Here is a 21500-nt window from a genome sequence, read left to right as displayed (position 1 = left end):
CATCAATGGGGGAATGGATGGAGCCATGTACCGTAAATTCCTGAGTGACAACCTCCTTCCCTCTGCCAGGACATTATAAATGGGTTGTGGCTGGGTCTTCCAACAAGACAATGACCCAAAACATACAGCCAAGACCACAAAGGAGTGGCTCAAAAAGAAGCACATTAGGGTCATGGAGTGACCTAGCCAGTCTCCAGATCTTAATCCCATAGAAAACTTATGGAGGGAGATGAAGCTCCGAGTTGCCAAGCGACAGCCTCAAAATCTTCATGATTTAGAGATGATCTGCAAAGAGGAGTGGAGCAAAATTCCTCCTGATATGTGCGCAAACCTCATCATCAACTACAAAAAACATCTGACTGCTGTGCTTGCCAACAAGGGTTTTGCCACCAAGTATTAAGTCTTGTTTGCCAGAGGGATCAAATACTTATTTCTCACTGCAAAATGCAAATACATGTATATAATTTATACAATGTGATTTTCTGGATTTTATTTTTGATATTCTATCTCTCAATGTTAAAATTAACCTACCCTTAAAATTAGACAGTTCATGTATTTATTTTTTGTAGGTTGTCAAACCTACAAAATAAGCAAAGGGTCAAATACTTATTTCCCCCACTGTATGTGAGAATATGGCCTCGGCAGATAAAAAAAAAAAACAGCACTATAATGTGCAGCAATTGTTCCTTAGATCACAAAGGCCTCTGCCACATAGACACCTGGCGCAGGGTCGGTGGGGGCCCAGATTCACATTTTGCAATTGGCTCCAGGATTTTCAGGGCATGACTGCAAATTATGTGGACTTTCCACCAATCGGTGCTGATGACATATGTATACGGACCCCCCCCAACACCTACCTTGTGGAAAATCTCCCCATAACCAACTCAAGCACAAATTAGCTAATTCTATGCAGCTAATGCAAGCAAAAAAATACCCATTAATAGCAGGATTACACTGTAATCACGCTGGGAATTGGCTCGAGATGGCGGAGAAAAAAAATCCTGAGCGAAAACAGCTTAAACATCTGGGGAAACGGCTACGGCCGTGTGTTTCCATAGCCTATTATTCTGTCCACGGATGTGTGACTCACGCTTTGGGCCATAGAACAAAGATCTACATCCACCACTGGAATCAGTTACTTCTCCATCTTTAAATTCTTTAGTATTTTTTTCAGTGTTTTTTTTTTTTTTTACTTTATTTTACTTTTTTATGTATTTTAATTGTCCTAATTTTATTATCATTTCCTTTTGCATAATGTTTTTTCTTTCATTATCTATATATTTTTGATATTTCTTTTTACTATTTTATTATTATATCTTTTGACATTAAACTGTTTGCCTTTTGTACACTTAAAGTTCTTGTTTGTTTTGATTTTTTTGCAATTTTATTATTTTTTGAATTTTTTATTAAATTTTATTTTTTTAGTGATTTATTTGTTTCATTTATTTATTTTCTATTATCTGAAAATCCATTTTTATTTTGTCTTTGTGATTTTTACGTTTGTTTTACGCCTTTTATTCATTAATATTTATAAGAGGGCTTTGTTTTCCAGAATAGGGGCCGGTGGAGGCGATGTTGTATCCTAGGTTTACTATACTTTCCTTTTAATATAATATTTTTTTCTTTCTGTTATCTATGGATTTTTTATTTTTATTGTAATTATTTTGACATTGAGAGTTTTGCCTTTTGCATATTCATATTCTTTTGTTTTGAATTTAGTGATTTTATTCTTTTTATTAAATTTTATTTTTTGTTAAATTTTTTTTACGATCACTAACTTATTTATTTGTTTATTTTTTATGTTTTGCTTTACATGTTTGTTTTCTTTTTATTATTAAAGACAAATATTTGTTAGAGGGCTTTGTTCTGCACTATAGCGGCCGGTGTAGGCGATGACATCAGGGTATGTTTCATTCTCCCCTACGCGATTCACGGCCCGAGCGCGGGTCACTGGAGACTTATGTCGATCTTGGGCCCCTTTCCAACATCTTGGATTATTTTACTTCATTGCCTAATTTGATTTGCTGGTTCACAAGTTCCTTCCCTGCACGTGACCCGTCCTATTAAACCCTGCAAGGCGGTGGTAGAAATATCTCATGTTTTCTTCTATGATCCCAATGGTCTTTTTTATTTTTCTTCCCCCCGCAAACCCTTAAAGGGGCTGTGAAAATGTAGCAGGAGTTGAAAAGTCACACACATCAAGGTTAATGCGCTTCCTCGGCGAGGCAGCTGCGAGCAGCGGGGCGCCATTAAAGCTCTAGGTGCGCGGAGATGTCAAGTGACACTTTTACTGAGCCGCGTCCTGTTAGTTCATGGAGCAAACAGTGCGCGCTTTGGACGGTGGAAATTGTGCGCAGAGACCTCTGCTATGGGCCAGTTTCTGCAGGGCTTTGATCTACACCTTGCATGTGTTACTTGGGTGGAGGGGATCAGCCTCTTGAATTCAATGGGGTATATGTTTATTCACATGTCTTTCTTCTTTTCCATTAACCCTTGGAGGGACTGTGCGTCCGAAACGCGTTGCAGATCAATTTACGCAAGTCTGTGCCATGCCCCTCTTACCCTGTGCCAGACCCCCATACAGGGACCGGCCCCCAGATTTGTACCCTTGCTAGTAATGGTATCGAACTCTGCTCTTGTCTGATTTGTCAGGTAACGGGCATTGTAGGAAAAATGCAGTGGGCAGATGTCTTGAATATGAATCTGTAATACCCCTTTAAGAAATTATTTTTTAAAGGCAATTCGTATGTATATGTGAAACAAGGGCCTGAATGCACCTCTGCGTCCTCTGGAGCTTCGCCCTCTGGAGGTTGAGAGTGCAATAGCACCCAGTCCTGCAAATTATTATTATTATTATTATTTAATGGGGTCTGGTGTATGGGGGTCTGTTCAGACACCAGTTTTATAATGGCACAGGGTAAGAGGGGCATTGCAAAGACTTGCATAAATTGATCTGCAACGCGTTTCGGACATAGTCGCTCCAAGGGTTAATATAAAATAATGCCATGATGCCCAATGCATTAGCGTTTGAGTCCGCATGCTTACGCAGCGTTTTTATCCACATCAGCTTACTCATGATGGCAAAAAAAAGCTGCGTGTGTTTGTATGTGTTTTTTTGCCTGCGTTTGCGTGTCTCAATCAGTTCCTGGACATGCGCAGTCCGAAGTATGCAAGCGCATCGAAAACATGCGTTCCCATACAGTAATACGTTTTTTAACGCACTCATCCGCATGCCTGCGCATTTTTGATGAATTTGTGACACTTCAAAAAAATGCAGCATGTTGCGTTCGCCGGACCCCGCCGCACACCACAAAATGACGCATGCGTACGCATCCGCAGGGAAATGCATGCAAACGCATTTCTCTGCGTACACCATGTTAAAGATATGTACGCAGGACGCATGCGCTGCATACACAGACACAAATGTGGAACCAGCCTTAGCGGCTTCTCCATGCAGATTTCCATAAACTTTCCCCGGCCTGTGATTACCGGGTCTCGGAGTTACTTGGCAGATACTTTGCAGCGCTCGCCTCTGGTACCAGCGCTCCGCTGACCTCCCAGCTATCATACAGTGAGGGTGAAGTGCTGAGAGGAACCAGGGTGGAGGAATGAGCCATGATGGGAGTGATGGGCCGGAGAGCCGAATCCCACAGTGATAGCCGCAGATTCCTCCTCATATGGGGTTGGCTCTATAGCCAGGGGGGTCTGCACTGAAACAGTCCCCGCCGATGCTCATATTTATGGGATAAACTTAGAAAAAATGTTCCATCCATAGAATAGAAGCAACATATATCATCTCTGCTATTCTGAATTGTAAAGTGCTGCGAAATATAAATAAAATGTATTTATTCTCATCTCTGGGGGTCTGACCACTAGGACTGACCATGATCAGAAGTGCAAAGGTCCCAAACCCACCTTGTGAATGTAGCATGCTCATCCATCTCTCCTTCCCATACACATGCGCCCCAGAACTCCATTTCTACTTCAACTTCGAGTCCTCTGTTCTCATAATCACTGCGGGACTGACTGATGGGACCCTGAATAAAAGTTAGAAATGGGGTCCAAAGTGATTTAAAAGCATCACAACGCCACTTAAATTAATTCTAGGTGCCCGTCCCTTTAATGGGGCCTCTCTCTTTGGTCTACGTAGTTTCCTGACAATCTACTTGTTCTCATGGGCAGATTACTTGCAGTTTATAATCATTGTTTCCTTACTGTAATGAAAATCATCTGTCTTTACACTGATTCTGACTCCTTAATCAGCTCATTATACAGAAGCGACCTGCAGTGTAAAGTAAGGAGGACAGAACAGCGGCCAGAGCCTCCCAGCAGACAAAAGAGCATTTCATGTTGCCTTTACCGTTTTAGACAGAAAATCCGTGTTATATAATGTCAGATGTGTCACTAGTAGGGGTCTGGTTATGGCGAATGAGAGGGTCTCTGTTGACATGAAGAGGATTTAAAGTGACACCGCCCTCCCAGTAGTGGTCTATCGCCTTACTGTCATCTGTCATTGTCGGCCCCTATCAGACATCAATGTGTTTCGGGGTGAGGGGCTCCTTCGGGCTTGAAGGCGCCTTGTCTGGAATGACTTTTTTGTATTTTATCACTTTTCCATTTTTGTTTATGAAAGCGTCTGACAGTCAGAAGTTATTGGCGTGAGCAGCGATAATAAGGGGCAAATGATGACTGCCCCTCTGAAGCCCTCTGAACCCCTCACTTTTGTTTGTAAAATTGATGACACCCATGAATACAATATGTCAAGGAGTTAAGATTATTGTCATTTCCTGCTGGATCATTCTGAAATGAAAAAGTTTCACAACTTTTTAAATATTCAGCATTTTACTTTATAACTGGTTTATAAAACTATTTTTGTTGTCTAAATGGAAATATTCGTATTGGGAATGTAAAGGCCTAAATGCTTCTCACTAATAGATTTGTGTCGAGTCTGGTAAATGACCACCCCCGAGTTAGCCCCCCTTATTGAAAATTTGGGTAAAAAATGATTCCATTCGTTAGATCCCACTTGACACCCCCAATATCTCGGGAACGAAAGGAGATCTAACGTTAATTTTTGCTGATCAAACCGGATCTAACGAATATCTATTAGAATCCATCCAAAAATGGCAAATTTCAAAGTAGGGGGGGGCTAACCCGTAGCTAACCCACCACTTGACAACCCCAATAGCTCGGGAACGAAAGGAGATCTAACGTTAATTTTTGCTGATCAAACCGGATCTAACGAATATCTATTAGAATCCATCCAAAAAACGGCAAATTTCAAAGTAGGGGGGGTTAGCTATGGGTTAGCCCCCCCTGAAATAGATCGTAAATATCTAATTTTGTAGGGGAGATCTAACGTTAGTTTTGGTTGATCAAACCAGATCTAACAAAGATCTAACGAATGGAATCATTTTTTACCCAAATTCTCAATAAGGGGGGGCTAACCCGGGGGTGGTTGGAAAATGCTGAGCTAAACAGTCTGGACTTGAGGCTGAAACATTCTTAACTGATACATTGTATCAAGTTATCAGAGAGAAATCTGAGCATTTTCTAGAGTGGACAAAATTGTAGCAAATCGTCAGCTGTGAGAAGTATTCTGTCTGTACAAGCTGCTGATATTGGCTCTACCTGGAGATTCTCCTGATCACGTCCCATCATCACTGCATCTGTTCACTGCTGGCTGCATCTTCTCCTGTACAGTGTAGCAGCCGCTGCGGAGTGACTCACTGCGCCATAATGGCTTTTACATTTCATAATTCTGACCACAATTACTGTGGAACTAAATTGAGTTGATCTTTTTACTTCCTAAAATAATAAAATCTGAGATGGAAACCCCCATGGCAGAGACCGAGATCCTGTGCAGATATAATCTGGTGGATTTCCAAATATTCATGTATTTACACGATGACTCAGAAGTTGTGGTGACGGCTCTGAAAGCAACAGGAAGAAATAACCGACACCATTCTACCCAGATTCATCTCATTATAGTAGTTACATCTCTGTATATCGCAGCAGTATTATAATAGTTATATTCTTGTACATAGGAGCAGTATTATAATAGTTATATTCTTGTACATAGGAGCAGTATTATAATAGTTATATTCTTGTACATAGGAACAGTATTATAATAGTTATATTCTTGTACATAGGAACAGTATTATAGTAGTTATATTCTTGTACATAGGAACAGTATTATAGTAGTTATATTCTTGTACATGGGAGCAGTATTATAGTAGTTATATTCCTGTACATAGGAGCAGTATTATAGTAGTTATATTCTTGTACATAGGGAGCAGTATTATAGTAGTTATATTCTTGTACATAGGGAGCAGTATTATAGTAGTTATATTCTTGTACATGGAGCAGCATTATAGTAGTTATATTCTTGTACATAGGAGCAGTATTATAGTAGTTATATTCTTGTACATAGGAGCAGTATTATAGTAGTTATATTCTTGTACATAGGAGCAGTATTATAGTAGTTATATTCTTGTACATAGGAGCAGTATTATAGTAGGTATATTCTTGTACATAGGGGCAATATTATAGTAGTTATATTCTTGTACATGGGAGCAGTATTATAGTAGTTATATTCTTGTACATAGGAGCAGTATTATAGTAGGTATATTATTGTACATAGGAGCAGTATTATAGTAGTTATATTCTTGTACATAGGAGCAGTATTATAGTAGTTATATTCTTGTACATGGGAGCAGTATTATAGTAGTTATATTATTGTACATAGGAGCAGTATTATAATAGTTATATTCTTGTACATAGGAGCAGTATTATAGTAGGTATATTATTGTACATAGGAGCAGTATTATAGTAGTTATATTCTTGTACATAGGAGCACTATTATAGTAGTTATATTCTTGTACATGGGAGCAGTATTATAGTAGTTATATTATTGTACATAGGAGCAGTATTATAGTAGGTATATTATTGTACATAGGAGCAGTATTATAGTAGTTATATTCTTGTACATAGGAGCACTATTATAGTAGTTATATTCTTGTACATGGGAGCAGTATTATAGTAGTTATATTATTGTACATAGGAGCAGTATTATAATAGTTATATTCTTGTACATAGGAGCAGTATTATAGTAGGTATATTATTGTACATAGGAACAGTATTATATTAGTTATATTCTTGTACATAGGAGCAGTATTATAGTAGGTATATTATTGTACATAGGAACAGTATTATAATAGTTATATTCTTGTACATAGGAGCAGTATTATCTAATATATAATTGCCTAGAATACTACTTCCTGCAATTTGTGCCAACTTCCTGTCCGGAGCTAATGTCCGGAGATAAGTGACGTCAACAGTGTCCAGTGTCTGATTGGTCGCTCGCAGCAGGCGGCAACCAATCAGAAACGTGCCGTACTGTGACACACTCCGCCCGCCATTTTGGTGTGATTTTTGAATTTTTACCTCACAGCAAGTTTCTACTGCGTGGAGGCGGGCCCAGTGACGTTGCTCTTCAAGCTCCTGCCGAATTTCGTCAAAAAAATGATAATACCATTTACCAAAACTATATATATTTAGTTGTGAAGTGGTTCAGTGACATTTTCATACCAATTTTGAACTTTTGTTTGGTGTTTTCTCCATATACTGCCTATTATTTTTGTTCTTTCTTACTATTATTTATTAATTGTATTATTCTTACATTTGAATAAATAAAGTATATATGGATTCTAGACTCCCGATTCTTTAGAATCGGGCTGCCATCTAGTAGTAGTTATATTCTTGTACATAGGAGCAGTATTATAGTAGTTATATTCTTGTACATAGGAGCAGTATTATAGTGGTTATATTCTTGTACATAGGGGCAGTATTATAGTAGTTATATTCTTGTACGTAGGGGCAGTATTATAGTAGTTATATTCTTGTACGTAGGGGCAGTATTATAGTAGTTATATTCTTGTACATAGGGGGCAGTATTATAGTAGTTATATTCTTGTACATAGGGGCAGTATTATAGTAGTTATATTCTTGTACATAGGAGCAGTATTATAGTAGTTATATTCTTGTACATAGGAGCAGTATTATAGTAGTTATATTCTTGTATATAGGAGCAGTATTATAGTAGTTATATTCTTGTACGTAGGGGCAGTATTATAGTAGTTATATTCTTGTACATAGGGGGCAGTATTATAGTAGTTATATTCTTGTACATAGGGGCAGTATTATAGTAGTTATATTCTTGTACATAGGAGCAGTATTATAGTAGTTATATTCTTGTACATAGGAGCAGTATTATAGTAGTTATATTCTTGTATATAGGAGCAGTATTATAGTAGTTATATTGTACATAGGAGTAGTATTATAGTGGTTATATTCTTGTACATAGGGGCAGTATTATAGTAGTTATATTCTTGTACATAGGAGCAGTATTATAGTAGTTATATTCTTGTACATAGGAGCAGTATTATAGTGGTTATATTCTTGTACATAGGGGCAGTATTATAGTAGTTATATTATTGTACATTGGGGGCAGTATTATAGTAGTTATATTCTTGTACATAGGGGCAGTATTATAGTAGTTATATTCTTGTACATGGGGCAGTATTATAATAGTTATATTCTTGTACATAGGAGCAGTATTCTAGTAGTTATATTCTTGTACGTAGGAGCAGTATTATAGTAGTTATATTCTTGTACATAGGGGCAGTATTATAGTAGTTATATTCTTGTACATAGGGGGCAGTATTATAGTAGTTATATTCTTGTACATAGGGGCAGTATTATAGTAGTTATGTTCTTGTACATAGGAGCAGTATTATAGTAGTTATATTCTTTTACATAGGGGCAGTATTATAGTAGTTATATTCTTGTACATAGGGGGCAGTATTATAGTAGTTATTTTTTGTATATACAGTCATGGCCAAAAATTTTGAGAATGACACAAATTATATTTTCACATGATCTGCTACCCTCTGATTTTTATTAGTGTTTGTCTGATGTTTATATCACATACAAAAATATAATTGCAATCATATTATGAGTACCAATAGGTTATATTGATGGTTAGAATGAGTTAATGCAGCAAGTCAATATTTGCAGTGTTGACCCTTCTTCTTCAAGACCTCTGCAATTCTCCCTGGCATGCTCTCAATCAACTTCTGGACCAAATCCTGACTGATAGCAGTCCATTCTTGCATAATCAATGCTTGCATTTTGCCAGAATGTGTTGGTTTTTGTTTGTCCACCCGTCTCTTGATGATTGACCACAAGTTCTCAATGGGATTAAGATCTGGGGAGTTTCCAGGCCATGGACCCAAAATCTCTATGTTTTGTTCCATGAGCCATTTAGTAATCACCTTTGCTTTATGGCAAGGTGCTCCATCATGCTGGAAAAGGCATTGTTGGGCGCCAAACTGCTCTTGGACGGTTGGGAGAAGTTGCTCTTGGAGGACATTCTGGTACCATTCTTTATTCATGGCTGTGTTTTTAGGCAAGACTGTGAGTGAGCCGATTCCCTTGGCTGAGAAGCAACCCCACACATGAATGTTTTCAGGATGCTTTACAGTTGGCATGAGACAAGACTGGTGGTAGCGCTCACCTCTTCTTAAGCTGTTTTCCAGATGTCCCAAACAATCGAAAAGGGGATTCAGAGAAAATGACTTTGCCCCAGTCCTCAGCAGTGCACTCCCTGTACCTTTTGCAGAATATCAGTCGGTCCCTGATGTTTTTTCTGGAGAGAAGTGGCTTCTTTGCTGCCCTCCTTGAAACCAGGCCTTGCTCAAAGAGTCTCCGCAGTCTCACAGTGCGTTCAGAAGCACTCACACCAGCCTGCTGCCATTCCTGAGCAAGCTCGGCACTGCTGGTAGTCCGATCCCGCAGCTGAAACAGTTTTAAGATATGGCCCTGGCGCTTGCTGGTCTTTCTTGGGCGCCCTGGAGCCTTTTTGACAACAATGGAAGCTCTCTCCTTGAAGTTCTTGATGATGCGATAGATTGTTGACTGAGGTGCAATCTTTGTAGCTGCGATACTCTTCCCTGTTAGGCCATTTTTGTGCAGTGCAATGATGGCTGCACGTGTTTCTTTAGAGATAACCATGGTTAACTGAAGAGAAACAATGATACCAAGCACCAGCCTCCTTTTAAAGTGTCCAGTGATGTCATTCTTACTTAATCATGACCGATTGATCGCCAGCCCTGTCCTCATCAACACCCACACCTGTGTTAATGGATCAATCACTAAAACGATGTTAGCTGCTCCTTTTAAGGCAGGACTGCAATGATGTTGAAATGTGTTTTGGGGGTTAAAGTTCATTTTCTGGGCAAATATTGACTTTGCAAGTACAGTAATTGCTGTTAAGCTGATCACTCTGACATTCAGGAGTATATGCAAATTGCCATTAGAAAAAAATGAAGAAGTAGACTTTGGAAAAATTAATATTTGTCTCATTCTCAAAATTTTTGTCCATGACTGTACAAACACTATATAGTAGTATTATTCTTGTACGTAAGTAACAGCAGCATAATAGTTATTTTCTACGACTCAAATTACCAAGTCACATTTTTCTGGGCTGTTCCCAGTAACTTAAGTGTTGGACCCTTTGTATTTGGGTGTCTGAAGTAATTCCTTTTATGATAATGTTTGGTTGCCCTAATGTATTGTTGTCTGTAAGGGTATAATTAGGCGGTAATTTCTTTTTACAGCTGCATGTAATGAGGTTTTGGTCATACACTGGGAATAAACCTCTATTAACACATCTGGTTGTTATAGCCTCAGTTTAGATATAATAAGGAATCAATATAAACATTTTCCTTTGATGTTTTTTCTTCTATGGTTCGGTTTTCTGCAGCAACTAAATTGGCTGCAAGTCAGAGGATGTGATGTCTGGGAATTAACAGTGAGTAATGTAAAGCAGCAATATTTTACATTTATTGTATTTTCTGCACTGTATACAAAGATTTTGTTTATACATGGAAACCGTCAACAAGTAGGGTCACTTTTTGTTTTCACTTTATTTTGATTTTATTTATACCCTGCATAATTTTTTTACTTCCTGCACCCTAATTGCACATGAAAGGATGGATAATCAGATTAATACATGAATAAATAGACAAGGAGCATGAGAATTTATGGATCAATTGTAGGTTATAGGCAACAGAGATATTGGCTAATCAGAGGAACTGGTGGGGAGGTCACAATTTTAACTGTAATTATAAAATGCATATCTGATCCGTTAACAGCATCTTGTTGGTTGTTTCCATGTAGAAATATTATCTAAAAGTGCATTGACAAGATGATATCTTTTATTTGCGATACTATAAATTCACTGGATTTTACATTTTCCAACTTTTCAGCCAATATCCATCTCAGTTTTCAGGGAATGAAATGATTCTCATTAATTTGACCCAGATGTTTCGAGTTTCCGTAGGACACATCCAGCTCGGTTCCTTGTTGAGCAATAATAAATCATATTCTCTTCCATCCGGAAAATCAGGACACACAGGGGCGATCTGCACCCAACTCCTGCTGAATAATACTGCAAATTTAGTCATGTGAATCTTTTATACTTCATTGATAAAGCTGTAAGAAAATAATACAAAGTTGCAAATGCCTTCATTATCCCACTAAATGTCAAATTCTCAGGGCTCAAGAATGCACAATTTTTACATTTAGGCTTCTCAGGTTGTACAGATGATGTGCCTGCTCCTGTGTCTGCCAGTGCCACAAAGGGAAAGCGTATTCTTCTACATAGGGGCAGTATTATAGTAATTATATTTGTGTACATAGGGGCAGTATTATAGTAGTTATATTCTTCTACATAGGGGCAGTATTATAGTAATTATATTTGTGTACATAGGGGCAGTATTATAGTAGTTATATTCTTGTACATAGGGGCAGTATTATAGTAATTATATTTGTGTACATAGGGGCAGTATTATAGTAGTTATATTCTTGTACATAGGAGCAGTATTATAGTAGTTATATTCTTGTACATAGGAGCAGTATTATAGTAGTTATATTCTTGTACATAGGGGCAGTATTATAGTAGTTATATTCTTGTAGATAGGGGCAGTATTATAGTAATTATATTCTTGTACATAGGAGCAGTATTATATTAGTTATATTCTTGTACATAGGGGCAGTATTATAGTAGTTATATTCTTGTAGATAGGGGCAGTATTATAGTAATTATATTCTTGTACATAGGATCAGTATTATATTAGTTATATTCTTGTACATAGGAGCAGTATTATATTAGTTATATTCTTGTACATAGGGGCAGTATTATAGTAGTTATATTCTTGTACATAGGGAGCAGTATTATAGTAGTTATATTCTTGTAGATAGGGGCAGTATTATAGTAATTATATTCTTGTACATAGGAGCAGTATTATAGTAGTTTTATTCTTGTATATAGGAGCAGTATTATAGTAGTTATATTCTTGTATATAGGAGTAGTATTATAGTAGTTATATTCTTGTATATAGGAGCAGTATTATAGTAGTTATATTCTTGTACATAGGGGCAGTATTATAGTAGTTATATTCTTGTGAATAAGAGCAGTATTATAGTAGTTATATTCTTGTACATAGGGGCAGTATTATAGTAGTTATATTCTTGTACATAGGGGGCAGTATTATAGTAGTTGTATTCTCGTACATAGGAGCAGTATTACAGTAGTTATATTCTTGTACGTAGGGGCAGTATTATAGTAGTTATATTCTTGTACGTAGGGGCAGTATTATAGTAGTTATATTCTTGTACATAGGAGCAGTATTATAGTAGTTTTATTCTTGTATATAGGAGCAGTATTATAGTAGTTATATTCTTGTATATAGGAGTAGTATTATAGTAGTTATATTCTTGTACATAGGAGCAGTATTATAGTAGTAATATTCTTGTACATAGGAGCAGTATTATAGTAGTTATATTCTTGTGAATAAGAGCAGTATTATAGTAGTTATATTCTTGTACATAGGGGCAGTATTATAGCAGTCATATTCTTGTATATAGGAGCAGTATTATAGTAGTTATATTCTTGTACATAGGGGCAGTATTATAGAAGTCATATTCTTGTATATAGGAGCAGTATTATAGTAGTTATATTCTTGTACATAGGAGCAGTATTATAGTAGTTACTGTATATTCTTGTACATAGGAGCAGTATTATAGTAGTTATATTCTTGTGCATAGGGGCAGTATTATAGAAGTCATATTCTTGTATATAGGAGCAGTATTATAGTAGTTATATTCTTGTACATAGGAGCAGTATTATAGTAGTTACTGTATATTCTTGTACATAGGAGCAGTATTATAGTAGTTATATTCTTGTGCATAGGGGCAGTATTATAGTAGTTATATTCTTGTACATAGGGGCAGTATTATAGCAGTCATATTCTTGTATATAGGAGCAGTATTATAGTAGTTATATTCTTGTACATAGGAGCAGTATTATAGTAGTTACTGTATATTCTTGTACATAGGAGCAGTATTATAGTAGTTATATTCTTGTACATAGGGGCAGTATTATAGTAGTTATATTCTTGTACATAGGGGCAGTATTATAGTAGTTATATTCTTGTACATAGGAGCAGTATTATAGTAGTTATATTCTTGTACATAGGAGCAGTTTTATACTGCGACACACATGTATGGAATCATGGGCTTAGTCTGGGTTCACATTGGCCTTTGTGTCCGCGGCATAGGGCTGCGTACTTCTTACCTTCAGATCCGCATACATCCGCATCCGTCCTGCGTACCTATCTTTAACACTGTGTTGTCAGGGACATGCATGTTCATGCGGTGCATTTTGATGCGTCCCCGTGCGGCGTTTTGACGTGCCCGCCGAGCGGACCGTGAACCCAGCCTTATTGTGGACTGTACAGACATAGGCAGTGTAGAAGGTAAAGCCGTGCGATGCCGCCCCTCCCCCCTGTGGCCGCAGATCTTTTTTCATCAAGGCTTTTCCCATCTCAACTGGGATCCAGATGTCATTAATAAAGGAAATCAGAACCAGAGCACTTGGGTGGTCGCAGACAGGACAGCGGAAGGGGGGATCGCTTTGGGGGGAAGAAGGGTCAGTTTCTTCTTTTCCCTTTTCCTATGAATCCTTCAGTTCCATTGAGTAAATCCACACAGGCTGCGACAATGCGACTCGGCGGCGGCGGCCCAGATCCCGGCGCACACGACACAAGCACGCCAGTCCGCTCTCATTAACCAGTGCTCCGCTGGCCTGTCCACGTCTGCTCAGCCAGAGTACTATGCAGACCACACGTTTTCTCACTAATACAGTTTACGTTTTAACCCTTCACCTTTTTAAGATCTCTGCTTGCTCTCAGTGAGTGGAAGCTTTCCTGGTCACATCCAGATGTTGGAAGGCAGTGATGCTGTTCACAGCTGTTACGATGGTATCAGACTGATGTGTAATCTCCAGAGTCTGGAATCCAGACAGATACATTGTATCAGAGCAGACAAGTCGGATCACACAATGTTCATGTATTTTCCCTTCAGATGATAAAGTTTTAGCACTAAATATCCTTTTCTGTTCTACCGTTCATCATTCATCTTAGACAATTCCAAGTTTTTGGGTTCATTTGGGTGACAACCAATATGGCCTCATAATGAGATCACCGCCGGTTCTTGGTGTTTCCCAGCTGCACGATTTTCTGCTGTAGAGAAACATTGAGGTTTGTACAACCGGAAGATTGACCTCACTGAACTTATGTATCATTTATTCTGCTTATTTCTATCGCGCCATCATACTGCCCAGCACTTCACAGACATCATCATCGTCTCTGTCCCCATTGTGGTTCACAATCTACTACATGCCCTGTCAGTCTCTGGAGTGTGGGAGGAAACTGGAGGAAAGCCAAGGAAACACGGGGAGAACATACAAACTCCTTCAGATGTCGTCCTTTTTGAAAGTCACTCAGTATCCCAAGACCTTTTTTTTAGTGACAATAGTGGTGGTGTTCTTGTCCTTCTTCTCCTCCTCCTTCTCCTTTTTATTCTTCTCCTTTTCCTTTTTCTCCTTTTTCTTCTTCTCCTTTTCCTTTTTCTTCTTTTTCTTCTACACCTCCTTCTCCTTTTTCTTCTTCTCCTTTTCCCCTTTCTTCTTTTTCTTCTACACCACCTCCTCCTTTTTCTTCTTCTCCTTTTCCTTTTTCTTCTTTTTCTTCTACAGCTCCTTCTCCTTTTTCTACTTCTCCTTTTCTTCTTTTTCTTCTTCTCCTTTTCCTTTTTCTTCTTTTTCGTCTATACCTCCTTCTCCTTTTTATTCTCCTTTTCCTTTTTCTTCTTTTTCTTCTACACCTCCTTCTCCTTTTTCTTCTTCTCCTTTTCCTTTTTCTTCTATACCTCCTTCTCCTTTTTATTCTCATTTTCCTTTTTCGTCTTTTTCTTCTATGTCTCCTTTTTCTTTTTCTCCTTTTCCCTTTTCTTCTTTTTCTTCTACACCACCTCCTCCTTTTTCTTCTTCTCCTTTTCCTTTTTCGTCTTTTTCTTCTATACCTCCTTCTCCTTTTTCTTCTTTTCCTTTTTCTTCTTTTTCTTCTACACCTCCTTCTCCTTTTTTTTCTTCTTCTCCTTTTCCTTTTTCTTCTCCTTTTCCTTTTTCTTCTACACCTCCTTCTCATTTTTCTTCTTCTTTTTCTTCTTTTTCTTCTACACCTCCTCCTTTTTCTTCTTCTTTTCCTTTTTCTTCTTTTTCTTCTACACCTCCTCCTTTTTCTTCTCCTTTTCCTTTTTCTTCTTTTTCTTCTACACCTCCTTCTCCTTTTTCTTCTTTTTCTTCTATACCTCCTTCTCCTTTTTCTTCTTCTCCTTTTCCTTTTTCTTCTTCTCCTTTTCCTTTTTCTTCTTCTCCTTTTCCTTTTTCTTCTACACCGCCTTCTCCTTTTTCTTCTTCTCACTTTCCTTTTTCTTCTTTTTCTTCTACTCCTTCTCCTTTTTCTTCTCTGCCTTTTTCTTCTACACCTTCTCCTTTTTCTTCTTCTTCTCCTCCTTCTTCTTCTACACCTTCTTCTCCTTAGCTTTAAAAGATAGCTCATATATTAGAGGGAGTTTGCTGCCCTCTGCTGGCCATACTGAGAACAGCCGGTGCAGTGCTTTCTTACACTTTTTGCAGCCTAGTATAGAAAATAATGGACCTTTAGTTGAAGTTGGTTTTAATGAGTTGATATTGCAGAAGTGTGCACATATGAAAGTGCTGCATGCATATGTTTTCCACCCCGGAAGCGACCAGAAATTGTCTTTTTAATATAAGCATAATGCATTTAATTGCCTGGTCATCTGCCATAATTAGCAATAAACATGTCGGCGTCCTGCATCCACTGCTGAGCTGCGTTGTAGTAGATGTAGTGCAGGGGTGTCAAACTGCATTCCTCGAGGGCTGCAAACAGGTCATGTTTTCAGGATTTCCTTGTACTGCACAGGTGATAACTCATTATCTGTGTAGGTGATTAAATTATCACCTGTGCAGTACAAGGAAATCCTGAAAACATGACCTGTTTGCAGCCCTCGAGGAATGCGGTTTGACACCCCTGATGTAGTGCACACACCAGAACTTGGAAATAATAACGAACCACCATTAGAGGACGACTCATTGCTGGACTAAGGTGTGGATGTATTTCTGTTGCCCTATGGTAGCAGTGATCTGCAGAATTGTGAGTGCAGCTCTGGTTGTGACTGGAGTGTGAATCGTGCTGTAACACTGAACCCATGTAAAGTGATGTGCTGGTGCTGGATCCTCATCCATTGGATGTGGCTGATATTTTACCTTTCACTGTATGATGCCTATGATGTGTGTATATATATATATATATACTGCATGTCCTGACGGATGTGGTCGTCTTCTTGCAGCCTGAGGATCTGGAGGGGCAGAACTGTCACACATTCAAGCTAAAGAACTTCAAGAAGGTGAAACCCTGCAGCGTGTGCAAGCAGGTCATCACCCGGGAGGGCAGCGCTTGTCGAGGTGAGTGAAACTTTCTGCCATTCACTAAAAACTTTAAAAACGTTTTCCAGGATTAGAAAAACCACTTTGAAAAGGATCATGACCCCTGTCCTCCGCTAACGTGCCTTACTGCTCAGCTGCAATCCCAGACACAACCACTGGTCACGGGTGGCGCTCTTTACAGCAGACATGTTTGTGTGACCCTGTACAACCCCAGAAATCATTGAGTGAACTCTGCGAGCTCTGCTACATCACACCATGCCGCCTCACAGCAATCACTGAGGCTGGTGACGGCTTTAAAGGGATTTTCTGTTTCCATGTTCTGCTAATGTAATTATATTGTAATAAAAAGTTTTCAACTTTCATTCTTTTTCCATTTCTCGTCATTTTCAACATCTCTGGAAAAAAAATGCAAATCTTCAACCACTATCCTGAGAATTGAGCAGTGAGTCCCAACATGTGGCTCTCTAGCTGCTGCGTAACTAGGACTCCCATCATGCCCTGTGTGTAACAGGATCTCAGGGCATGATGGGAGTAGTAGTTTTAAAGCCGCACATTTAAGACCCCTGACTACTCTTCAATAGGTGCCACTAGTGAGGCTTTTTTTTTTTAACCTTGGGAGAGAGATCATTTTCATACTGTTTTCCATGTTGCATCGTGATCAGACTCCATCTGGCCTGAGCAGAGACGTTCTCATTCAGTGACAGCAAGCAGAGATTTTACCCATGGTGAGAGATAAAAGCACAAAGGCCTCATCATCAGCACTGATCTGGAGTGAGATGCCTCATGTTCATACAGCGGCTCTGGAGTGAGATGCCTCATGTTCTTACAGCGGCTCTGCAGTGAGATGCCTCATGTTCATACAGCGGCTCTGGAGTGAGATGCCTTATGTTCATACAGTGGCTCTGGAGTGAGATGCCTCATGTTCATACAGCGGCTCTGCAGTGAGATGCCTTATGTTCATACAGCAGTTCTGGAGTGAGATGCCTCATGTTCATACAGCGGCTCTGCAGTGAGATGCCTCATGTTCATACAGCGGTGCTGGAGTGAGATGCCTCATGTTCATACAGCAGTTCTGGAGTGAGATGCCTCATGTTCATACAGCGGTGCTGGAGTGAGATGCCTCATGTTCATACAGCGGCTCTGCAGTGAGATGCCTCATGTTCATACAGCAGTTCTGGAGTGAGATGCCTTATGTTCATACAGTGGCTCTGGACTGAGATGCCTTATGTTCATACAGCGGCTCTGCAGTGAGATGCCTCATGTTCATACAGCAGTGCTGGAGTGAGATGCCTCATGTTCATACAGCGGCTCTGGAGTGAGTTGCCTCATGTTCTTACAGCGGCTCTGGAGTGAGTTGCCTCATATTCATACAGCGGCTCTGGAGTGAGTTGCCTTATGTTCATACAGTGGCTCTGGAGTGAGATGCCTCATGTTCATACAGCGGCTCTGCAGTGAGATGCCTCATGTTTATACAGCAGTTCTGGAGTGAGATGCCTTATGTTCATACAGTGGCTCTGGAGTGAGATGCCTCATGTTCATACAGCGGCTCTGGAGTGAGATGCCTCATGTTCATACAGCGGCTCTGGAGTGAGATGCCTCATGTTCATACAGCAGTTCTGGAGTGAGATGCCTCATGTTCATACAGTGGCTCTGGAGTGAGTTGCCTCATGTTCATACAGCGGCTCTGGAGTGAGTTGCCTCATGTTCATACAGCGGCTCTGGAGTGAGATGCCTTATGTTCATACAGCAGTTCTGGAGTGAGATGCCTTATGTTCATACAGTGGCTCTGGAGTGAGTTGCCTCATGTTCTTACAGCGGTGCTGGAGTGAAATGCCTCATGTTCATACAGCAGTTCTGGAGTGAGATGCCTTATGTTCATACAGTGGCTCTGGAGTGAGTTGCCTCATGTTCTTACAGCGGTGCTGGAGTGAAATGCCTCATGTTCATACAGCAGTTCTGGAGTGAGATGCCTCATGTTCATACAGTGGTGCTGGAGTGAGATGCCTCATGTTCATACAGCAGTTCTGGAGTGAGATGCCTTATGTTCATACAGTGGCTCTGGAGTGAGATGCCTTATGTTCATACAGCGGCTCTGCAGTGAGATGCCTCATGTTCATACAGCAGTGCTGGAGTGAGATGCCTTATGTTCATACAGTGGCTCTGGAGTGAGTTGCCTCATGTTCTTACAGCGGCTCTGGAGTGAGTTGCCTCATATTCATACAGCGGCTCTGGAGTGAGTTGCCTTATGTTCATACAGTGGCTCTGGAGTGAGATGCCTCATGTTCATACAGCGGCTCTGCAGTGAGATGCCTCATGTTCATACAGCAGTTCTGGAGTGAGATGCCTTATGTTCATACAGTGGCTCTGGAGTGAGATGCCTCATGTTCTTACAGCGGCTCTGCAGTGAGATGCCTCATGTTCATACAGCGGCTCTGCAGTGAGATGCCTCATGTTCATACAGCAGTTCTGGAGTGAGATGCCTCATGTTCATACAGCAGTTCTGGAGTGAGATGCCTCATGTTCATACAGCAGTTCTGGAGTGAGATGCCTTATGTTCATACAGTGGCTCTGGAGTGAGATGCCTCATGTTCATACAGTGGCTCTGGAGTGAGATGCCTCATGTTCATACAGCGGCTCTGGAGTGAGATGCCTCATGTTCATACAGCGGCTCTGGAGTGAGATGCCTCATGTTCATACAGCAGTTCTGGAGTGAGATGCCTCATGTTCATACAGTGGCTCTGGAGTGAGTTGCCTCATGTTCATACAGCGGCTCTGGAGTGAGTTGCCTCATGTTCATACAGCGGCTCTGGAGTGAGTTGCCTCATGTTCATACAGCGGCTCTGGAGTGAGATGCCTCATGCTCATACAGCGGCTCTGCAGTGAGATGCCTCATGTTCATACAGCAGTTCTGGAGTGAGATGCCTCATGTTCATACAGCGGCTCTGGAGTGAGATGCCTCATGTTCATACAGCAGTTCTGGAGTGAGATGCCTCATGTTCATACAGCGGTGCTGGAGAGAGATGCCTCATGTTCATACAATAGCCACCATGAGAAAATTATGGAGCATAAAGTCCACAAAACATATGTAAAAATGTATAAATTTATTAATTAATTACAAATAAATCAAAGTAACAACAAATACAAAAGAATTACAATTACAAAAATAATAAGGGATCAGGTTAGCCACAGGTATGTATCCGGACAAGTACCATAGAATAAAGTGCATATTGCTCAAATATCAGTCAGGGAAGCATCTGCACTGTGTCCCTACCATTAGACACAGTGACACAGCGGTGCTGGAGTGAGATGCCTCATGTTCATACAGCGGCTCTGGAGTGAGTTGCCTCATGTTCTTACAGCGGTGCTGAAGTGAGATGCCTCATGTTCTTACAGCGGTGCTGGAGTGAGATGCCTCATGTTCTTACTGCGGCTCTGGAGTGAGATGCCTCATGTTCTTACAGCGGTGCTGGAGTGAGATGCCTCATGTTCTTACAGCGGTGCTGGAGTGAGATGCCTCATGTTCATACAGTGTTGCTGGAGAGGGATGCCTCATGTTCATACTGCGGCTCTGGAGTGAGATGCCTCATGTTCATACAGCAGTTCTGGAGTGAGATGCCCCATGTTCATACAGCGGCTCTGCAGTGAGATGCCTCATGTTCATACAGCGGTGCTGGAGTGAGATGCCTCATGTTCATTCAGCGGCTCTGGAGTGAGTTGCCTCATGTTCATACAGCGGCTCTGGAGTGAGTTGCCTCATGTTCATACAGCGGCTCTGGAGTGAGTTGCCTCTTGTTCTTACAGTGGCTCTGGAGTGAGTTGCCTCATGTTCATACAGTGGCTCTGGAGTGAGATGCCTCATGTTCATACAGTGGCTCTGGAGTGAGTTGCCTCATGTTCATACAGTGGCTCTGGAGTGAGTTGCCTCATGTTCATACAGTGGCACGCACATCTTGGTGCCACCAGGAATCTACTGGAGAACATTCGTGGATTTTATGCCACTTTTGTAGCACAAAACTGTAGATTTGCTGGACTCGTTTGACTCCGCACCTTCCCCATCACTTCCACCCACTCTCCAACAAGTTGACCACGTCAGCCCGGACTGGAGTGAAAACAATAAATGTCGCAACATTTTTGCTCATTTGTGATTAAGGCCAAACTTTAGCTTCATTTCAGTTTTACACTAAAATTATATCAACGTATTGAATGTAACGTGTAGATGAAGAGTGATCTACATGGCGGCTCCTCATGCCGGACACCGGTGCATACTGATGTGTGAGAACAAGGAGGACGCCGTGCCGGCTGCGTACACTGAAGGTGGCGCCCGGTGAACCTCTGGCGGCTTATCACCAGGAAGGTGCTGTATAGTAAAGGTGACACGTGCTCAGCGCCAGTCCTGGCAGGAATAATAATCGCTGTATTGATGTTGTGAAGCTCAGGAAGTCTCCTATCAAAAGCTGATATGGAGCTGAGCCAGGTACAGACCGAATGTCACCTGTGTTTCCTCTGTCTCGCAAAGTGCAGGTGTGAAATAGTGATACCAGGGACGTAAGCCAGACCAGTCACTGAC

The 21500-nt window shown here is 40.3% G+C and overlaps 1 protein-coding gene across 5 annotated transcripts in view; it reads left to right on the top strand.

Annotated features, from left to right (window-relative positions):
- The window catches only part of TNS1 (tensin 1), a 441100-nt gene that overhangs the window by 98097 nt on the left and 321503 nt on the right, over window positions 1–21500 (top strand). For all 5 annotated transcript variants that reach the window (XM_069732691.1, XM_069732690.1, XM_069732693.1 and 2 more), the window contains exon 2: window positions 16837–16951. In XM_069732691.1, coding sequence (XP_069588792.1) covers window positions 16837–16951 — 115 coding nt within the window. The remainder of the gene's footprint in view (window positions 1–16836; window positions 16952–21500) is intronic.

Source organism: Ranitomeya imitator, chromosome 7 (genome assembly GCF_032444005.1).
Source record: "Ranitomeya imitator isolate aRanImi1 chromosome 7, aRanImi1.pri, whole genome shotgun sequence".
Lineage (NCBI taxonomy): Eukaryota > Metazoa > Chordata > Amphibia > Anura > Dendrobatidae > Ranitomeya > Ranitomeya imitator.
Note: the sequence above shows the minus strand (reverse complement) of the source record. Positions and strands in the feature narration are given on the sequence as shown.